Source organism: Aegilops tauschii, chromosome 5, assembly GCF_002575655.3.
Source record: "Aegilops tauschii subsp. strangulata cultivar AL8/78 chromosome 5, Aet v6.0, whole genome shotgun sequence".
Taxonomy (NCBI): domain Eukaryota; kingdom Viridiplantae; phylum Streptophyta; class Magnoliopsida; order Poales; family Poaceae; genus Aegilops; species Aegilops tauschii.
The window spans coordinates 280,002,921-280,025,685 of record NC_053039.3 but is presented as its reverse complement, the minus strand read 5'-3'; the positions used below and the strand labels follow the sequence as shown (position 1 = coordinate 280,025,685).

The following is a 22,765-nucleotide window of genomic DNA, read 5'->3' as shown; positions in this document are numbered from 1 at the left end:
CTCTTGGATCAAGCTTACAACAGTGAGCATTGAACAATCATTCTCTCTTGTTGCTAGCCGGTGTTGAGAACACCTGTGCAACAATTAGTATTGCAATGTTCTCCTTGATAGGTTCATGAAGATTGCCAACAATGAGAATCACATTAAGTATTTACGCCTGAAAATCTCACCATTGGTACTCATGGGAATTAATTAGTAGTACTCAAAAGAATGATATAGCTCTTGCAAGGAACTTCATATAACTTCAGTGCTGGTTTTTCCAAGTCAAAATTTCAGCATATAACTTCAGTGATGGTCCTTCGAAGTCAAAATTTCAGCATATATGTGAATATTAAATTGACATCGCATACCTAAAGAAATTAGGAAAAACTGCAAGGCTATAGTGCGGTTGGTGCGCCTACTGTGTCCTCAAATGTACAAATTTATTTGAATAAACAACTAAAGTACAAATGTACTTAAAATAACAAAGTTTTGATCAAATTCACTAAAAATACCATGCACCAAATAACTATGTATATTATACAAGGTCAAGGCTGATTCGAGTAAGGCTGTTACCCAGTAGTATGACAGTTATCACCAGTTGCAAACTCTACAAGCGAGCGATAGTGTTACTTGCAGGAGTCCAAGTGTGAGACTTTCAGGCAACTCCATGTATATGTGTGTAGTAATTTGCACAAGAACGTAACATCACTCTATATGCAATATGATTTTAGAGTGAAACATATGATTATTTACTATTGGACCAACCAAATGTGGTTTCAACTCCACATGAGAAATACCATGTAGGAACTGAAACATACATCCGAGCATACAAAACCAAAAAGTCAAGCAAGAATTTGATAGGGCATCTAAGCCACGATAACATTCAGTCACGTTGGTATGCAGTGTTGGTAGGGCGAAATGTGTCAATGCCACGATAACATCCACATGTCCACCGTCATGCCTCCCCGGCTCCTCCTGTCAACCACGCGCCTCTGCCAGCAGCTGCGCCAGCAAGAATACCATGTGGGGACATTAGAAATCTGTGGGGTCAATCTTCTCAAGTTACAAGGACTAATGCGTACAATTTAGAAAAACAAAGGGGTGCTATAAAAAAGCTATGGGTTACCCTACGCCACGGCTTACACGTAGATTCGGCACTGGCCTCTGCCATGGCGTGTCCCCACCTTCCTCTTCGCGCCTTCTCAAGTACTCCCAAGAAGATAACAACAATAACAGACTGTTTCAGTATTATAATTAATATTATTCGACAGACGTTCAAACTTGCACACAAATCATGTAAAATGCAAAACTACTAATGCCAGCTTAATAAAATGACTCCGCTGCATCATACATGGCCAATCAAAGATCATGCTTGGTCACTTCAGATGGCACAATGGAACAGGAAGATTTTACAAAATGAAAAGGCAATCTCTTCAATTCTTAAATTAGCAGCATTTCAGTATTTTGCAGCTGTTGAAAACTGGGTTGTTATTGCCCTACAGTCAATATACAACTTCAGATTAAAGATTACTTACTTGGTGAGCGATTAGCTAGATTACCTACTGGTGAGCGGTTAGCTAAATTAGTGACGGCGGTTTTTAACACTCCCAAGTTCAATTTAGTGTGAACGATGATAGATTGGTGAAATTTTATCATCCTGATATAAAATGCAGGTTCAGACACTTTGTAGCATAGTTACCAAGGTGAGTTGTGTCACAGGACATTCTATTTGAAGTGTCTAATTATATATGAACTTAATCATGGTTGAAGAACATTGCCATGCCTCCCAAAAGTTTAACAGTTATTAGGAATGTAGTGCAATTACTAATTAGCCATGTCGTGTTCTAGCATATAAGGAAATTGTTTTTGTCCAATATGTAGTACTGGAACAAGTAGTGTTTGGAATCATATACATCAAATAAAAATAGTTGAAGGCCCAACGATAATTTCATACCTGTAGGAGAGGCATCGCCTCAACAAACAGTACTACGAATGAACATTGCAATATTTGTTCATAGTAAATAATCCTTGTACGTCAGAAACCAGAAATTTTGTGTCAGTGTGTTTCGTGAGAAGAGGACGCCAATCCGTCCTATTCCTGGCACAACAGCAAATCAAAGGGAAGCACACTTTACATGGCAGAAGTTCCAGGTAAGAGAAGAAAATCTAATATGATACTTATCTAACTGTATGAATACATTAGAAAATATCATTTCCAATTCTGAATTTACCATCCAGAAATCACAACCCTCCATTACTACTGCCAGCATCATGCCATTAACTGGTTCTGTAAATCCAGTAGATCATAATCCTTCGTGGCAACAAGGAGGGCCAAACGTTTATGTTCTGGCAGTAGATATCACTACCATGACCACTGCCTCAACGACTAACTTCCAGGTTCAGTATTGCAGGTCCTCATATATGCCATCAAGACGATCAGAAGACATATAGCCCTGCAAACAAAAGCAATTTTGTATTGTTGCATAGCACCTTCCAGGGATAAAGAGAACTATAATCAATTAAGTCGTCCCTTAGACAATATAACTTTCGTCACGCAAGGGTGACATAAAGCAGAAAAAAATCAGTTGGCTCATTTCAACAAGCATTTATCATAATCAAACGAGCAACATAGGGTCACCAAATTTGAGATTCTTTTTTCAACCCCATAAAACAAACATCAATAACTGAATTCCATTTAAGTATTGCACATTGCAGGATAAAAAGAAAAAGAAAACGGGTATTACACATTATAAACTCACCTTCTTTGTATTTGTTGGCGGGTTGCTTGACCAAATTTAGTAATATGCATGCCAACATGTCAAAAACGTTGAGCACCAATAAAGCACAGAAAACCATAGGTAGAAGATAAATCAATATACTTCATTCATATGCACTAAACGCATTGTAAAAAGGTACAAGTACTGAAATAGAATAAAAAAATCAGAAATAAAATTTGCATAATGGAGTGAGATATGATTACGTTAGTGATGTTTAAGACAGCGACCAGAGCTTGTAGAGTTAGTCGTTGGGTTTTGCTTCTCTACCACAGCAGCTCCGTCATGCGCGAGGTTCTTGCACTGGTACTGCTGCCCATGCACTCTGCAACTTTGCCTTCGACAATCTACATCGTCCTTGAAGTCCCGGTGCTCTTACTTCCTGATCCAACAAAACTGAAGGATCCCTGACCCGACAAATCCGAAGGATTAAAATAAAATAAAGAGTTCAGTTGTGAACAGCGGTAAGGGCTCCATCGCACACAATGCTGGGCGTTACTAATTTAACAACCGATGACGGAAGGAGAATACTCTTCGGATCTCTATACCCTGTCCTTGACATGTCATTTCTGAAATCTTAAGAGCAAGTAGTACGTTCTACTATACTAATGTGGTATCTTTTGATTTCCCCCCGAAATAGTCAGTTCCACCTCACTTTCACACAATCACACAAAAGTACATGAAAAATTAGAGGTTCAGTTCATCTCTGAATAAGGAAGGACGGAATGAAACTACAGTATGCAACTGTAGATGCAAACTCCCATATACTAACCATTCCACTATGTAGAACTCTAAACTCAGAATGCAGAAACCAAGACATGTTGAGCTGAAATTGCCGGAGATGACATTTGGCAAACCTAAAGATTACGCACCATGTTTGAAAGCAAACACATGCATCTATGATCTATCTTCTGGTGGCAGCGTCAGTGCACGATCTAATTAGCAGTAAATTTCATCAGATAAGCCCACAAAGAAAAGAAAAATCACCAAATCATCTGCAGACACCAAGACATGTTGAGCTGAAATTGCCGGAGGTGACGTTTGGCAAACCTAAAGATTACGCACCATGTTCGAAAGCAAACACATGCATCTATGATCTATCTTCTGGTGGCAACGTCAGTGCACGATCTAATTAGCAGTAAATTTCATCAGATAAGCCCACAAAGAAAAAAATCACCAAATCATTCAGCAACAGAGTGATAAACACAGACAAAAGAAAGAAGAAATCCATAAGAAGAGAAGCATGAACCAATCTCTACAAAAATCAAAATAAAAAATGTGCACACGCACGCACATATCAGACAGTTCTAGCATGCATCGATCCATCAAAGCATCAGGCCATCAGCCACCCATTAGAGAAGTGAAAAATGAAAGGATTCAAACTCTTACGCATCAATCCATCTAAGCATCAGTCCAAAGGCAGCGGGAGCGAAGTGCTCTGATGAATCCGCTTGGCGCAGCTCCGATCCCCTCGCGCATCTCAGCAGCGACGCAACCCCGCCCCCTCGCTCACCTTACTGTGGCGCCAACCTGACCCCCTTTCTCTACCTTGCCCTCCTCACATCGCCCCCGATCGACATCCAGACGGGGCGCCATCCGAGCTAGCGACATTGTCCAATCCACTTTCATTCCCGTAGCAAAATCTCAGTGTGGCAATATCTCTTAACAGTTAAGAAATATTACAAAACAACACAATTGTACAAGAAGTAGCAGTAGCAAGCAACATGCAATCCTGACAAAAAAATTGTACTGTACACTACAAAAAATCTATTCATAAGGAGGGTAACTAAAATAAACATACTGTGCACTACAAAAATATCTATTCTCATGAAGAATTACGCCAGTTGCGTTAATTAGCAAATGAGGAAAATAGTCCATTCATACATCAGAAGCAATGCAATAGAAATTGGACCAGCACCACCAAACATTCATAGGAGGTGATTACCTTGTGAAGAACTGCTAGTGCTCCCAGTTTTTCAGTTAAAAGAGCATAAGGTCCTACTAAAAAAAGAATTGGTTCAGAAGTTCATAGGCTGTTTGTTGTTTGGGCTACATAAAACAACTCCCCAATGGAAGAAACATCATAGTTTAATATTCAGTGAACTACTAAATGGAACATTTAAGATAATTTTGTAGACTCAGCAAGTACCAACTATTTGGCTTATCTAATCTCACAGATTCCTTATTATTTTGATATACCAAGACAAAGTAGGTACTCTGCTCTCAGCTTTATGTTGGACCCAACAAAATACAGCGCAACTATCATGGATTTTGTAGTTGAGATTCATCAATGAAGATTGGGGTAAAGCATGTCTCTACTTATCTGATGAGGAACAAAATTAAAATTAATTCCACGCTGGTTACTGAATCTGACGAGATATAATACCGCACCCAATCTGAAAGTCTGATCTCTCGCCCATAAACTGTATTCCAGAGTAGCCCCATCAGAAACAAATAATATGACACAGAAATTATTGTGTTCCCTTGTCTTCTCCTTCTTCATCCATAGAATGGATCACAGGAACAACTATTGACCATCTTATTTGAGCAGGTAGCTAAATCTATCAAATATAAGCATGGAAAAACTGGATCAAAAAATAAAGCACAAAAGAAACTAAGATAAAAGGGAAGGATGAGAGAGAGGAATACGTACCCCCGAATGGAGATCCTCAGCAGTCAATCATTGGCGACGGCGAGCACTTTCCCGCTGACTGTATGGCCTTCTGTAATTCTGCTAGCAGCATGCCTCGAGTCATTAGCCTATCGAGGACAACAACACCAAGGAGATAGCTTGACGCCGATGTGGGTTGGGGGTGGCTGGCGGCGGGGCTCTTCGAGCCTGGAGACGAAGGGCGCACGCGGCAGCGGCGATAGCCGAGCCCGTCGCGGCTCGGGCCCGAGCTGCGCGTGGCAGTGGATCCGCGGCGGCGTCGGCATCCTGGGGATCCTGATCCATGACGGGCGACGTATCCGAGGCGCCGGTGGTGACGGTGTCCTCGTGATCCACGACGGCCGCATCTGCCCGGATCGGCGTCGGCGGATGCGGCTGCGTATCCTCGGGAGACGAGGAGGAGCAGATCGGAGGGCGGCGGCAGCGAGATCGCACGAGAGGACGGCGGCTCTGTGTCCTCGAGGGATCGACAGGAGAGGTTTTTTGCGGGGTGTTTTCTGGCTGCGTGTGTGGGGTGGGATGGGGGAGACGAAAAAAAACCAGCGAAAAAAAACCGGTTGAAAAAAAACCAGTCGAAAAAAAACCAGACGAAAATGGGGAGACTATTCAACCAACTCGTCCATTAGGAGTAGAGATTAAATCCTTCAAGTATGTTAAAAGCCAATTTAGTCTTCTGTTAAGGCCACATCCAGACAGAGCCGACTACTGCTGGCTAGGGTCTAACGATGGATCGGGAGATTATACAGGCGAGGTAAACATGTTCTATGCTACTAGTTCTACCAAAAGCACCAATCGGTACAGATAAACTACAAAAATTGTCCACAATCAGTACACGACCAGGAATAGAGTTTTCCTTATCCTTCTCATAAACTCAAAGGATACAACTATCAGAGAATCTTAACCTGCTCTCTACAGTAACTAAAAAAGAACACTTTCAAGCAGCAAACATGTAAAAAACAGTTTCCAACAGGAAACTCGAGGTTAACTGTTTCTTTATTGAGCATCCTTGGCTAGTGAGTAGATCAGGCAAACAGGGCCACGCCAGGATACAACTATCAGAGAATCTGCGACCGTAGCTGAGGCCTCATGGCCTTGTGATGTCTTGCTTACACATTTAGAGCAAATAGGAAAAACCAGGTAACAAAAGATGGGTGGTGACACGCCTTATCATCCTGTACAAGCATACGCTTACTTCTGCTCGCTGTAACGCATGATGCCATACACATCGACGATACCAGGAGGGAACACCGGATCCGTCGCTGCTCTTACAGCGACCTTCGCTACCGAGGTAGCACTCACTGGAGGAGTTAGCATCGGGCCGACAAGTGGCAATCTGGTTAATGGTTTTGCATTTTGGAGCACCTGCAGATGTAGAGGGATCTCAGATTTGGGCTATACCACCTCGGGAAGAAATAATAATGCAGTACAAAAACAGAAATGAATCATTCAAGGGGTATACCTTGCATCACAAACAATACCAACATTAACAGTAATTGCAAGCTGAATATGGACATTTGCACAAGAGATGAATTACGATCTTTGGATACTGGATTACTACAGGCAAGTTTTATCTTTGGGCATTGCACCTGATTGGCATCTATTGAAACAGAAAAGATTGCTCCCGGCCATTGTAACCGTTAACAATATAGCTGTGAAGTAATGCAACCAATGCCCGGTTTGGGTACTAAATCTATATGAAACATTTACCAAAAAGACACCCTGGGAAAATCAGACTTGGTTTGAAAGAAAAAAACTGATGATACATGCATCATCATTATCCATCAACCTCATGCCTATGGAACTCGGTGCAGCCGTTAAGGGGAGGCAGCACCAGTACTAGCAGGTGAGTTAGATGTGTGATACACTTTTCAAGGAATTGTTTTGTTGTTAATATCTTTACTGGAAGCATACATTTGATCTAACCCAACTAGTTCAATCCGAAGCCTTCACATTCAGTCTAATCTGGGTAAATAAAATCATATTACATTGACATCCTGAAGCTCACCATATCCCTAGCACTGTCCGTTCTATTCACAATCCCTACCAGGCCAGGGCATCTACAGATAATTAGGATAACTTATAGCAATTCTAACGCATAGCACTACTAATTCCTGTGAGACAAGATTTGATGCTAGACACTGTTATGGGGCTGCTAGAAGGAGGGCGCGAGAGGGCCGGCCGGGGGCCTTTTTGCCCACGGCCGGGCAAGAGGGAAGGGATTTCCTTCTTAATTCTTGCTTGATTAGATTGATACATCTCCTCTCTTTATATTGAGAGGTTTACTTGACTCCCAAGCAAGGCTTACTTGATCCCTAAGCAAGCGACCCTTATCTCTAATTAACCCTAAGACTAACGGGCTATACCGCCAGCCCAGGCCATTAGGCCCATTACGTACTCTAACACTACACCCCACCTGGACATGCAGCTTGTCCTCGAGCTGCAGCCTAACTAACTTATAACCATGACTCGACGCAACACAAACCTAACACCTAAAAACAAGCCTTTTACATCTCGGCTTGTTTTATTACTCTCAACCTAAAATGGACCGGGACGCTTTATTTTGGACCCCTTAACAAAAAGTGGACACCTCCGGACGTGCACGTGTACAGCCTCCTGGATCCCATGCCTCCTGGATCCCATGGACACCATCTGGACAAAAAGATTGAATGTGTATGGCCACCTGTAAGTGGTCGCAAGAGCGACCAGCAGAGGCGCCCTCGCGGCAGCCGGCGGCGGAATGCAGTGGTGCTATGCGGTGCGCTCCTGTCGGTGACACCATGCCTACTCTCCGCCGGACGGCTATTGGTCTGCACCGCACAGAGAAGAGTAGAGGGCTTTCGATGGAGAATGGCGAGGAGGGGTGCGCCCCCCCAACCGCCGATGTCGCGGACTTTGAGGTCGCTGTCCGTGGGGAAAACAGCAATGCCCAAGATCCCCGACGCAGCGGACGAGATCGAGGTCCTTTGCGCAGTGAAGCGCAACTGGAAGGAGCGGCAGCTGCAGACCACGCATCTCCTGCACACGCCGACGCGCTAGGAGGCCGCGCGCAGCAACCTGCAGCCTCACCGCCGCCGACACGTGGCGGGTAGTGATCCAAGCCAGAAGCGGTGACGGCGACGGCGGGAACGTGATCTGCTGGATGGGGACGCCCTGGGGAAGCGGTGATGGCGACGGCGGGAACTTGATCTGGTGGATCGGGACTCCCGCCGGCGCGGTCGATGCGGGGCCAGAGCTAACCTGCGGTGGCTGCTGCAGCGGGGCGCCGGGCGCGACGGAGGCCGCCAGGAGCGGCGGCTGCGGCGGAGCGCCGGGCATAGCGGAGGCCGCCAGGAGCGGCGGCTACCACTGCAGCCAGGGCGGGGCGGTGGTGGCGGTGGATGGCAGCTGCAGCGGCTGCTGTAGCGGCCCGGCGAGCGCGGCGTAGGCCGCTTGGTGCGGTGGCTGCCACGGCGGCGTGGTGGCAGCGATGGGCGGCGCAGCCGAGTGCGTCCCGTAGGACGCGGCCAAGAAAAGGCGGATCTCATGGACCGCCTGGGTTAGGGCCCGCAGCGCCCCAGACACCTCCGGGGTGAGGACGGCAGGGGCAGGCGCGACGGAGGAGCCTGGCGCAGGCAGGAGCGGGTCGACGGTCGTGGTGGTCACCGGAGGCGACGAGGTGACCGGCAGCGGAAGAGACGGGTTGGGCGGCGGTGAAGACATGATCGAACCGAAGCTAGCTGATACCAAACTGTTATGGCGCTGCTAGAAGGAGGGCGCGAGAGGGCCGGCCGGGGACCTTTTTGCCCACGACCGGGCAAGAGGGAAGGGGTTTCCTTCTTAATTCTTGTTTGATTAGATTGATACATCTCCTCTCTTTATATACAGAGGTTTACTTGACTCCCAAGCAAGGCTTACTTGATCCCTAAGCAAGCGACCGTTATCTCTAATTAACCCTAAGACTAACAGGCTATACCGCCAGCCCAGGCCATTAGGCCCATTACGTACTCTAACGGACACACACAAAATGATGCTCACATTTAGTCTAAACTCCATTAGATGCCCTTGCTTATTACTCCCTCCGTTCGGAATTACTTGTCTCGGAAATGGATGTATCTAGAACTAAAATTACATCTAGATACATCCATTTATGCGACAAGTAATTCCAAACGGAGGGAGTAGTTCAATTCAAATAACCTTCAAAATCCACTGTCAACCACAGTTGATCTTCATATATGGTACATAATAATTGCTTGGGATCAGAAAGGTCGAACTACAATGTATTCGGTTATGAGGAGCCGGGCACTAGCACACCATGGGAAGTTTCCTTTTGTGCGTGTTCGAGAAAGTATGCCCATGAGAAGAGAGAAACTTTACCATTTGCATAGGTGAGCCCACAAGTCCAAGGGGTATGTTCACATTACCCACTCGACGAGTTCCATGAATAAAACCAGGCCGCAATATCACTCCTACAAATAAGAAAATAATTGTTTGCACCATCAAGGAAGATTCCAGTAGAGAAGGAGCATCAGAAATACAAATCAATAAAATAATACTTCGAAGGGATCTCAAAAACCATTTTAAACCATGAGGGATTCATGAGTTAATTTACACCAATTTAGTGACTTCAATATATAGGATTTACTTCGGTTTGGTACTTTGGTAACACTCAAGGTTGTCCTCTCTGCGCATAGTTTTACAATTAATAATTCATGGAGTAGATATGACCTTTACTGGTCAAGGCCTGCTTTTACAATTAATAATTCATGGAGCACATCTGACTTTTACTGTCTTGCTTTTTAAAGCAATTAGTCTGGCTTCTGAATATAACTATTTGCACCAGGTTGGAACTTACCTCCATAGGTAAACTTCGACAGCAGTTCAGCTTCAGCAGCTCTCTTTGGTAAACAAAATAAAGGAGGTTAATATGTTGCACAACTATATGTGCTTAAAGAGGGTGGATACGAAAAATGTCAATGCAACAAAACAAACGTCAACGTTTGGAAAGAATCGAGTACAAAGAGAGCAATTGGAGGGTCAATTAGGATTACAGTATCATGCTAATCATGTAATTATCTGAATATTTCACACCAGATTGTGATATCACTACTCATCAGTCCGTAATCAACATTTACCTATTCTAACAATCCCTCCATCAAGAATATAATAAGGCATATAATTTTGCCTATTACAACACAGGGTTTGGCATGTGAAGTTCATGACAGTTTCTCTTGTTTGCCCTTGTTTATCTTCCGTCACTCTTCAACATTTATGACTAAACTATAACTTATCTGCCTCCTATTACCAAGACATTAATGCCATGAATAGCATGGTCATTTCCTGCTAGTAATCTCTTGTTTTTATGACTTTCCACAACATGATAAACTAGAAAATACCTTATATCTTTAATGGGGTAGCAGTATATGGCTTTTTATTTGGCTTGAAATACCAAATTCATATTATCATCTAACCTGTCCTTATTGGTTTGAAACAATTTAACTATTAAAGGGAAGAATTCATGGATCTTTGCAGAAAATTCAATAGTAGTAACGTTTAAAGAGGCACTATATCTGACATGAACAGCGGAACAAAACGTACTACTACTAATTTATGATAAACCCAAATATAAGTACTCCTGGAGGGAACACAAATAAAAATATACAATACATGATTTCTACAGTTCAACTGGCACTGATAATAGTCAACATATTGCACACCATACAAATCAAATATATATATAGCTATTTTAGAAGGGAAAAAATGAATGGGTCCTTAATCATGTCAATAATCCAGACATCTTACCTTGCCCTCATAATAACCTTGCAATAAGTAATTCACTAAACCGAAGTCTGCAGCTGACACATACACAAATCTTTTTATGCCTGCAGGTAGAAACAGAGGTAAATTGGAGAAATCCTGGCAGAAAATCTATCTTTCCAGTTTAAATTCATAAAGCATGAAATTTTCAGAGCTGGTTGGAATACTATATCTTGAGTGCTTTTACAGTACAGATTTATACAATACAAATAGATAAATTGCATCGTATCTAGAAGAGTGGACTTTATGCAGCATTTATCTCCCCAAAATCAGAAAGAACACTTGGAAGTTTTAAAATTCTGAACTAAATTGGTGGACATCCATTTGTTGATGAAGCATAAACCTGGCAATTTGGGCCAAAAATTATATCCAGTTGCGTTGCTCAGAATAGGGAGGTGGGTCTAAGACACATTGTAAGTGTGCACAGTTCCTTTATTAGGGATGCAGCATGTGGCGAGCATACATTTTGTTAGAGGTCCAGCATCCCACAAACATACTTCTTGCCCAAAATATGCAGGTTCACACTTCACCAGAAAATGTACAACCAGAATTGGTACCAACAATTATTCTCAAACTTCAAGGTGCACAAAATCAATGGGGTGCATCCACACATTTTCCTCGTATCAACACTACGAGTGATAGGTCGCAATATGATGCATTGGAACTTAGCAACTTACAGAGATGATAGGAAGAGTTGGAAATTGTACAAATCTCTTTTGTGCAACTACAACAGGGAACTTTATCTTTATTATTCAGGGAAAGCAAACCAACAATAGAATAATTGTGTTCCGAAAATTCATGCCAATTGTGAAATTCATTACCCGAATATTTCTCTATGGGTAGGTTTTATATATCATACTATATGTACACCAAAGACTGGGCAAGAATCCACACTGAAGGCAAGGAAATGCCCAATAGTGGTCCATTATGAAATCCATTACCCAAATATTTCTCAATGGGTAGGTTTTATATATCCACATCATAAGGCCACTCTGATTTTAACAGTAGAAAGGAACAGAAGTTCTCACTTAACAGGGAAGGCCGAATAAACCAAGTAAATTTAAAAAAGTTGCATGGCATGCCAGAGTCAATATAGGACCTAGCTTATGTTGCAAAATACCTTTCTCAGCTGCAACCCTGATGGCATTGATGTTTGCAGTCCCATTTATTTTGAACATTTGAGAATTTGACCCAAAGCCTCCAACACAGGATACCTACGACAGTTTTGCCTCGTATTAGTAATATTTCTTATGAATCCACTTCAGCATAAAATGTCTGAAACATGTCTGTCTTAATTAGGTGTAAGTACATAATGATATCTGCGCTTATCTCAGATATGAAGCCATGCAACAAGTAGACATTAATTTAACTACAAATGGGTTGCTGAAAGCAGCTCGTGTCAACAAAAAGTGTTTTCGGTTTAGGATTTCTAGCTCATCAAATAAAGTGTGTTACATTGAGTTTTGAAGTTGCATTAAACCCAACAATTGTTGTACTTACAAATAGTGCATAAGGTACACAAACCAAACTTAAGCATGGTTCATATTTGTATAATATCCTAAATCCCTATGGTTGGCTTCTCATTGCCACATTGGTGTAGTTCTTATCATGTCTTTTGTGGCTCGGTTTCAACCATTCACGAATAAAAACTGGATCAGCTGCTAAATGTATCACAAAAATGATGAAGTACCAGCTGTTATTGAAAACCAAACACCCCTATAATATTGCAAATTTGAAGAATGGAACTATGCCTTCAACTGTACATGGTTAGAGTGCACATTTAAGCTTGCACTGCTTTAAGCATGGAAAAATATTGGAATCTCACTTGCTTCGAGAACTAGCGTCAACAGAGTATCCCTGCCTACCGATGTTGCATTCTTTTGGATGAGTATGGCATTCAATAACAAACTGATAATTATGCAATAATAACTGTACACGTTATCAAAACCATAATATGTGAAATTAAGAAACTAGAAAACTAAAACATAAACATACCAGACATATAAAGTGCACTTAACTATACAATATCAACTGACCAGGTCTCAAAAATATGCACAATATGAAATGTTCAATAATGAAATTAACATGTTAGAAGGGAGAAAAGAAGTTAAGCATACAACAGCAGAGACACCATCCATACTATCCTCCAGTGAAGCGGGTTCAAGAAGATTGCCTGTTCAAGAGAATAAAATAGATAGTGAACAACATAACCATTTATAATTACGCAAGCAAAATTAACTTCATAATGAGCAACCTTGGTTCCATATAACTTTGTCAGCCCAAGATTCACTTATCGATGGCTTCCCAGATCTGTTCATAGAAGGTCAAAACACACTTGGTGAGAACAGGGCAACATTACGGTTGGGCTAAGATATACAACTATTCTAGCTGTATATAACGCAATTACATTTTCAATCGTAGGCATTAAAGTTCTACAGAAAATACAATTGTATTTTCAAAACCAGTTGCGGAATTATGTCTAGTTCAGTCAGCTATTTGAAGGAAATCCCAAAATGCGCATATTGCAAAGAAGAAAGAATCGCGCTGGGGTAAAGGATTGTTTGCAAATTGTCATGAAGTGTTAACTAGGGCTGTTTGATAGTAGAAATCTTTGTTTCTCGGAGAAACTATAGCATGGAAAACCTAATGCAAATTTTAACAAGCAGAATTAACCCAATTTTTTTCTACGAAGATTTCTGTGAGTCCATTCTACTAAACATATACCAGATGCTTATGTTGTGACATTAAAGAACGATTATAATATCCAAACAGCTCGGTGACCATCATTGAAAGAGCTGCTAGAAGGCATGGCTTGAACGGTGTTAAGAGTCTCTTGGGGGAAGCATAGACAAAAGATTGAGATGAAAAATTTGTTGTGAGAGAGATAAATATTCCCACGATTCTAAAGAAGTGAAGGCCATCTATTAGGAAGATGTTTTTGTGTCTAGTTTGGAAAGTGAAGAGTCCGGATAGGTTCTCCTAGTAAATTAACATGCTTGTTCCAGATCACTTGCCCACTCGCGCGGATCTGTTTGGCCTCGACTCAACTGTCAGCTTCCTATCAAGCATGTGTAACCTATGCTAAATAGGACAATTTGTGTAGCTTAAGTGAACAAAACCAACGATTTCATCTTCAAAGCAGAATTCCAAGTGTATCTTATGGTTCCTAAGATGTACAGACGAACCACGGTTGACAACTTGATATCGTGAATTCATGAGGTAAGTGGAATTTTCACAAACAGCTTTATGAGAGTTTTTTCAACATATATCCAACAAACTGAGAGCTACCACAGAAGTAGATACAGCAAACAAGCAAATCATCATCAGAACAACTATGATGACACAATGGAGAAATTTGAAGCTTTCATGTAGTGCTGAAGCCAAGAGCATCAACAGAAAATTGGAGGACTTTGTCATCTTATCTACAGGTAGAATAAAGGATTATCGATAACTATATGTTTAATTTTCAGTTAACATCCAGGAGACCAGGATAGATAGTGAATTCTTATTTATTCTTTTACAATAGTTTTCAACAGCTTACGGACAAATAAAAAAGTGCAACCCACATGCATGCAAAGGCTAAAGAAGAAGTAAAGAATGAAATATCAGTTCACAAAAATAGCTTATGGAATTACCTATTTAGACTAGAGACAACAAATCCTCTCTCCAAAGCCTCCTTGCAAACATGTGAACCAACAAAACCACTTCCACCTAGCACAAGCAGCTATATCGACACAAACGTCAGAGGCAGCTCGGTAATCCTAACAGAAGATGGAACACAAGAACAAACACACTCACAAATAGTGTCAAACATGCCAAAAACATATAACGAGCTACACCAGTTATACCAAAAAGAAAACATCTCTACAAATAAAACAGTATACATGCACAGTTGTGCATGGATGAAACAGCATTCCATGTGGAAATGTCGTGCATACATGTATAACATGATTATCAATGTGAAGTATCAACACAAATGTTAATGAAGCAAAATAAGGGTGAAGGTAGAAAGTAAACAGGGATATCCAATTTTCTCCACTTGTCCCCTGATATTCTCAACTATATATGTGTGGTATTTCTGCTTTCTGATGTATAATTGGTTTATCTTATTAAGACAAGAAGCAGGTCTTATGTTCATTTATAAGAGTTTCACTCCCAATAAAAATTATCAACTAGTCAACTAGTAATATAAACTGATAAAGTAAGGTCAGAAGTACCAGCATTCTCACCCCCCAAAAGAGGAACACTAAACCTTACAGTTACAGCGACGATCAAAGCACTAACCGAGGAAACTGAGTGCTACCAACCAACATCGGACATGATTGCATACAATGTAATTCCAGTGGGCATGGGGGAAAGTGTTCCATCCACAAAAGGACGGATCTATTGGTGGCACGGTGCTCATCCACATGGAAAAACCAATGAGCCTCTCGGAGCATATGGGTATGATGAACAGTACCACCAGGTTGTAACAAAACGATCTCCAGCAAACTAGGAATATGCACTCATGGCACTATATATTACCTTATCAGGAGAAGGCGGCGGCGGCGCCGCCTTCACGGGTTCTGCCTCCTCGACTTTGAAAGGCTCGTCGACCCGCCCGGAATCCCTGGGCGTGGCATCGCTCGAGAACGCCTTGCCGTTCTTCAACAAAACTGGCGAGCTGCTCACATCATCATCCCACAAGGTAAGGAAAAACACAGAGTCGGCGATAATATCCCGGCAACAAGAAAAATACGAGGATTTCGCGCCACAATCCGGTCGCCAAATGCGGCTCGCGACTGCGGTAGAACCGCCGCAATGTCACAAATTGACAAATTGAGGATTATTCCCCCCCCCCCCCCCCATTCCCCGAGCTCTGTCCTCGGGGACGTATGAAACGCGTGACACGAGAAGAGACGCCGGGAGTCACCTGAGACGGGAGGGCGAGACGGAGCAGGAGGAACGGATCAGGCGGCTAAGGGCCGACCTCATCGCCGCCGCCGCCGAACTCTCCTCGCGGCCGCGCCGAAAACGGAGGGGCGGGGGATCGAGCCGGGGGAGGACCGGGGGGGGGGGGGGGGGGGGGGGGGGGGGGCACAGGTGTGTGTAACAGTGGAATGTTCGCGAGAGGGGGTTTGGGATCTCCTGCTATATGGTCCGCGCGGTGGGCGGAAGCGGCCCGGGCGGCGCAGCCGGGGCGTGCCAGGTCGCGGCTTGACGTGCGGTTCCTAGGCGGCGAACGTAGCGGCTCGAGGTGGTGTCTCGTGTGCCATGGCGCGGCCGTTCCGGGTGTTTTGGGTGTGTTTTAGGTTGGTCAAAACTCACGTTACCATCTCTTATTTTTTTGAAAAAGGTGTGTATTATATTTTCATTACGATCATCGTCGACCGGTCGCAGCACGCAGATCGGGGCTGTGTCGATCACAACACACTTACTCACACCGCTCCTACCGTACCTAGCGAGAACATGGACAACCCTATTGTCATTTTTGAAAATCTTAGCAATAGTAAAATCAGGAAGTTGGCCCAGCAAACTCAAAATTTCCCGAACCAAGCTCCCAATGGGGATCTATTAAATTCCTTAGAAGAAAGTTGTCTAACGACATTCGCGCAGTCGCTCTCAATAACTACTCACCGGTCTATGAGCAGCATGGTTTCTTGGATTCCTTAAAGACAAGCCTTAGCTTCGACTGCCTCAGCACTAGCAAAGTTACAGACTATGCTCCAAGCAGAACCACGCACCAATCCATTCGTATCACGGAGAACCCCCCCCCCCCCCCAAGCTCCATGGTTTGTTTCTTGAATAGAGCTAGCGTCAACATTCAATTTAAGCCATCCCAAATTAGGTTTCACCCAATGATCATCCTCTTGTCTCTATTTAATCTCCGAAGTTGAAATATCTGGTATCACTTTTCCTTTTCCTTTATGGTCAGAAACATTAATAACGGCTTTGATTGCCTCAAAAGAGCTAGCATAACTTTGTAAGAATTCTACTGAAGCATTTATTGTAGCCTTCCCGTCACCAAAAATACTATATTCTGAGATGCCACGCTCGCCACTAGAGAAAGAGTAGGTGTGTATGCTCCTCCTCATTAGCCTTGGCCAGAGTTAGGAGAACCACTCACGCCCCGTACAGGTCAGATCAGTGTCTTTAGGGAGCGTCCAGACCTCTTGCATGATCTCACACAAAGCTTTAGCTTTAGTACATCTCATGACCGCGTGGTATCCATCTTCTGGTTCCATACCACAAATAGAGCAAGTAGGGAATATCTCCAGACCTCTCTTATGTCTAATTGTCTGAACTCCAAATGATTCTGTCGCCAGACGCCATCCGAAGTTTTTAATTTTGGGAGGAACATTTGCTTTCCAAAGTACGCTCCAAATCTTTCTTTCTCCAGATGGCTCGGTACTACTTTGTCCCAAATCACCATTCGCATCCTTATCGTTAACAGTCAGCCTGTACGCACTACGAACCGAAAAATACACTTGAGGGTTCAAAATGCCATGCAATAGAATCCTCAGAGGTAGATTGTGAGAGTCGAATTTTTAACACTTCATCCACATCATGAGGTAGGAATATTTTCCTAACCAATTCCTCATTCCATGTCCTTGACATTGGGTCGATAAGCTCGGAGACCCATTTTATTCTAGTTCGAGATTGTTTCCCGGAGATTTTTCAATTTCCCCTTAGAATCCAATTATCCCTCATACTTCAACTTTATCACCTTCACCAATTCTTCAGATAATGTCTTTCTTAAGAAGATCCAGACCATTACAGATTCCTTGCCAGCACGGCGACGCGTTCTGGATAAAGGCAGTATCAGCCAGGTTGCCATGTGGATAATATTTCGCCTTCAACAATCTAGCACATAAGCTATCCGGAAATTGAATAAGTCGCCAAGCATGCTTAGCAAGGAGGGCTTGGTTAAATAAGCGAAGGTCCCGGAAACCCATACCCCCCTTATCTTTTGGCTTTAGCAGCTTATCCTAGGCAAGCCAGTGTATCTTCCTTCTATCATTTTCATCCCCCCACCAAAAGTTTCTGATGATCTGTGAGAGCTCCTCGCACAGGCCAGCAGAGAATTTGAACACACTCATAGCATAGGTGGATGATGCTTGTATTACTGACTTTATAAGGCTTTTCTTAGCCGCACTGGATAGGTATTTCTCACACCAGCCAGTACATCTCTTCAAAGAACACTCCTTAATGGGCTGAAATTTACCATTCTTCATCCTTCCTTCAAGAACCGGAAGTCCAGGATAATTTTCTTCAAGATCAATTTTCTGCAAACCTAATATTTGTGCCACACTCTTTCCTTCCTCCTGATTGCAGGATTTACCAAGCATAATAGAGCATTTACTAGGACTTAACCGTTGGCCCGTAGCCATTTCATACCTTGTTAGAACATTCTTAATTCTCAAGGCTTGGTCCCGATTCTCAAGGCTCTACATATCTTAAAATCTTGAATATTACCTTTATTGATCTCCGAGTGTAACAAAGTATAGAGACCATCAGCGACGAGAAGGAATAGGTAACAAGAATACGGGTCACCTTGTCGCAGGCCCTGAGATGGCGTAAAGGACTAGAGGAGAGTCCCATTAAGTCTCACAACATACTTGACTAACGTCACACACCTCATCGTCCATCTGATCCATTGGTTTGCAAAGCCAAATTTCCTCCAAACATCCTCAAGGAAGTCCCGGTCCACACGGTCATAGGCTTTTGTCAATTCTAACTTTTAAGCGCAGAAAGACCCTTTAGCATCGCATGACTTTTGCATAGTATTTATACACTCAAAAGCTACCAAGGCATTATCAGTAATCATCCGCCTAGGAATGAAAGCACTTTGAGTGGGGGCTATAATATCCTCGAGCAAAGGCCGAAGACGATTTACCAGACACTTAGCTATGATTTTATAAACAACATTACATAAACTAATTGGTCTAAAATCATTTAAATTAACTGGATCTTTCTTCTTTGGTATAAGAACTATAACTGTATCATTCACCCCATCAGGCATAACTCCGTCAGCAAAGAATTTCTTGACAGCACGAATAATACCCTCTTTTAAGGTAGCCCAGTGTCTCTGGAAAAAATTGGCCGGGAAGCCCTCCGTCCCAGGTGCTTTTAGTGGGCCGATTTGAAATAATGCATTTGCAATCTCATCGTCAGAGAATTCCCTACATAACGTGTCATTCATTGCAGCATTAACCCGTCCTTGGACATGGTCCAGAATTATATTGGGTTCGACCTGGTCATCTTTTGTAAAGAGCTCTTGGAAAAACCTTGTGGCCATGTTCTTCAAATCCTCTTTTTTATTAATAAAACACACAACTCAAACCAATCACGATCATCAATTAACCCATAGGACAAAATGGATCTACTCAAACATCATAGGATAGTCACATATCATTGGATAATAATATATAGCGTTGAGCATCGTTTAAGTAGAGATTACAGCGGGTAGAAGAGGTGTTACACTGCTGCATAGAGGGGGAGAGAGTTGGTGATGACGGTGGCGAAGTTGTTGGTGTAGATCACTGTCACTATGATGGCCCCGACGACGTTCCAGTGCCACCGGGAGAGAGGGGGAGAGAGCCCTCCTCCGTCTTCTTCTTCCTTGACCTCCCCCTAGATGGGAGGAGGGTTTCCCCTCTGGTCCATGGCCTCCATGGTGGCGGAGGGGCGAGAGCCCCTTCGAGATTAGATCTCTCCCTCTGTTTCCTTCTATTTCTGCGTTCCTGTTTTCTGGCCTTTAACCGTTTATTAAATTTACGGAGATCCGTAACTCCGATTGGGCTGAAATTTTAACTCAAATTTTATCCGGATATTATCTTTCTTGCAGAGAAAGAAGGGCACCAACCACCTTACAAGGACCCCAAAAGCCTCCTGGCCGTGCCCAGGGTAGGGGCGCGCCCCTCAAGCTTGTGGTCCCCTCGGCCATTTGTTTCGCGTTGATTTCGATTCCCAAAAATCACATATATTCCAAAATAATTCTTCGTAAAAATTTATCGCGTTTGAACTTCGTTTGATATGGGTATTCTGCGAAACAAAAACTGTTGGGGAACGTAGTAATTTCAAAATTTTCCTACGCACACGCAGGATCATGATGATGCATAGCAACGACAGGGGAGAGTGTGTCCACGTACCCTCGTAGACCAAAAGCTGAAGCGTTAGCACAACGCGGTTGATGTAGTCGTACGTCTTCACGATCTGACCGATCCAAGTACTGAACGCACGGCACCTCCGAGTTCAGCACACGTTCAACTCGATGATGTCTCGCGAGCTCCGATCTAGCAGAGCTTCGCCGGAGAGTTTCGTCAGCACGACGGCGTGGTGACGGTGATGATGATGATGCTACCAACGCAGAGCTTCGCCTAAGCACCGCTACGATATGATCGAGGTGGATTATGGTGGAGGGGGGCACCGCACACGGTTGGGAGAGATCAACAGATCAACTTGTGTGTCTAGAGGTGCCCCCTGCCCCCGTATATAAAGTAGAAAGGGGGGAGGCCGCCCGGTCCTCTATGGTGCGCCAGGAGGAGGAGTCCTCCTCCTAGTAGGAGTAGGACTCCCCTCTTTCCTACTCCTACTAGGAGGGGGAAAGGAAGGGGGAGAGGGAGAAGGAAAGGGGGGCGCGCCCCCCCCCTCTCCTAGTCCAATTCGGACCAGAGGGGGAGGGGCGCGCGGCCTGCCCTAGGCCAGCCCTCTCTCCCTCTCAACTAAGGCCCATAAGGCCTATTATTTCTCCCGGGGGGGTTCCGGTAACCCTTCGGCACTCCGGTTTTCTCCGAAACCACCCGGAACACTTCCGGTGTCCGAATATAGTTGTCCAATATATCGATCTTTATGTCTCGACCATTTCGAGACTCCTCTTCATGTCCGTGATCATATCCGGGACTCCAAACTACCTTCGGTACATCAAAACACAAAAACTCATAATACCGATCGTCACCGAGCTTTAAGCGTGCGGACCCTACGGGTTCGCGAACTATGTAGACATGACCGAGACACGCCTTCGGTCAATAACCAATAGAGGAACCTGGATGCTCATATTGGCTCCCACATATTCTACGAAGATCTTTATCGGTCAAACCGCATAACAACATACGTTGTTCCCTTTGTCATCGGTATGTTACTTGCCCGAGATTCGATCGTCGGTATCTCAATACCTAGTTCAATCTCGTTACCGACAAGTCTCTTTACTCGTTCCGTAATACATCATCCCGCAACTAACTCATTAGTTGCAATGCTTATAGTGATGTGTATTACCGAGTGGGCCCAGAGATACCTCTCCGACAATCGGAGTGACAAATCCTAATCTCGATATACGCCAACTCAACAAGTACCTTCGAAGACACCTGTAGAGCACCTTTATAATCACCCATTTACGTTGTGACGTTTGGTAGCACACAAAGTGTTCCTCCGGTAAACGGGAGTTGCATATTCTCATAGTCATAGGAACATGTATAAGTCATGAAGAAATTAATAGCAACATACTAAACGATCAAGTGCTAAGCTAACGGAATGGGTCAAGTCAATCACATCATTCTCCTAATGATGTGATCCCGTTAATCAAATGGCAACTCATGTCCATGGCTAGGAAACTCAACCATCTTCGATTAACGAGCTAGTCAAGTAGAGGCATACTAGTGACACTATGTTTGTCTATGTATTCACACATGTATTATGTTTCCGGTTAATACAATTCTAGCATGAATAATAAACATTTATCATGATATGAGGAAATAAATAATAACTTTATTATTGCCTCTAGGGCATATTTCCTTTAGTCTCCCACTTGCACTAGAGTCAATAATCTAGTTCACATCGCCATGTGATTTAACATCAATAGTTCACATCTTTATGTGGTTAACACCCATAGTTCACATCGTCATGTGACCAACACTCAAAGGATTTACTAGAGTCAGTAATCTAGTTCACATCGCCATGTGATTAACACCCAAAGAGTACTAAAGTGTGATCATGTTTTGCTTGTGAGAGAAGTTTAGTCAATGGGTCTGCAACATTCAGATCCGTATGTATTTTGCAAATTTCTATGTCAACAATGCTCTGCACGGAGCTACTCTAGCTAATTGCTCCCACTTTCAATATGTATCCAGATTGAGACTTAGAGTCATCTGGATCAGTGTCAAAACTTGCATCGACGTAACCCTTTACGACGAACCTTTTGTCACCTCCATAATCGAGAAACATATCCTTATTCCACTAAGGATAATTTTGACCGCTGTCCAGTGATCTACTCCTAGATCACTATTGTACTCCCTTGGCAAACTCAGGGCAGGGTATATAATAGGTCTGGTACACAGCATGGCATACTTTATAGAACCTATGGCTGAGGCATAGGGAATGACTTTCATTCTCTTTCTATCTTCTGTCGTGGTCGGGCTTTGAGTCTTACTCAATTTAACACCTTGCAATCCAGGCAAGAACTCTTTCTTTGACTGTTCCATTTTGAACTACTTCAAAATCTTGTCAAGGTATGTACTCATTGAAAAAACTTATCAAGCGTCTTGATCTATCTCCGGTGCCCATCTTCTGC

The 22,765-nt window shown here is 43.3% G+C and overlaps 1 protein-coding gene and 1 long non-coding RNA gene across 12 annotated transcripts; both read right to left on the bottom strand.

Annotated features, from left to right (window-relative positions):
• Positions 1-707: 707 nt before the first annotated feature.
• LOC141022248 (uncharacterized) lies at positions 708-5,919 on the bottom strand. Of its 11 annotated transcripts, none has more exons than XR_012183529.1 (8): positions 5,410-5,895; positions 5,148-5,317; positions 4,702-4,757; positions 2,742-3,163; positions 2,214-2,435; positions 1,937-2,080; positions 1,126-1,180; positions 708-984 (listed from the first exon to the last, which is right to left on the bottom strand). It is a non-coding gene; the product is annotated as an uncharacterized lncRNA (long non-coding RNA). The 11 variants fall into 11 exon arrangements; XR_012183537.1 differs by having other exon boundaries at positions 2,963-3,163; XR_012183530.1 differs by lacking the exon at positions 4,702-4,757 and having other exon boundaries at positions 5,410-5,919.
• Positions 5,920-6,260: 341 nt separating this feature from the next.
• On the bottom strand, positions 6,261-16,479 carry LOC109756887 (uncharacterized protein At1g32220, chloroplastic). Its single transcript, XM_020315726.3, has 10 exons — positions 16,133-16,479; positions 15,745-15,883; positions 14,856-14,944; positions 13,475-13,530; positions 13,338-13,393; positions 12,341-12,434; positions 11,206-11,285; positions 10,259-10,301; positions 9,781-9,872; positions 6,261-6,789 (listed from the first exon to the last, which is right to left on the bottom strand). Exons 1-10 carry the CDS (start codon positions 16,192-16,194, stop codon positions 6,616-6,618), a joined length of 885 nt encoding a protein of 294 aa, XP_020171315.1. The 5' UTR covers positions 16,195-16,479; the 3' UTR covers positions 6,261-6,615.
• Between the last annotated feature and the right edge of the window lie 6,286 nt (positions 16,480-22,765).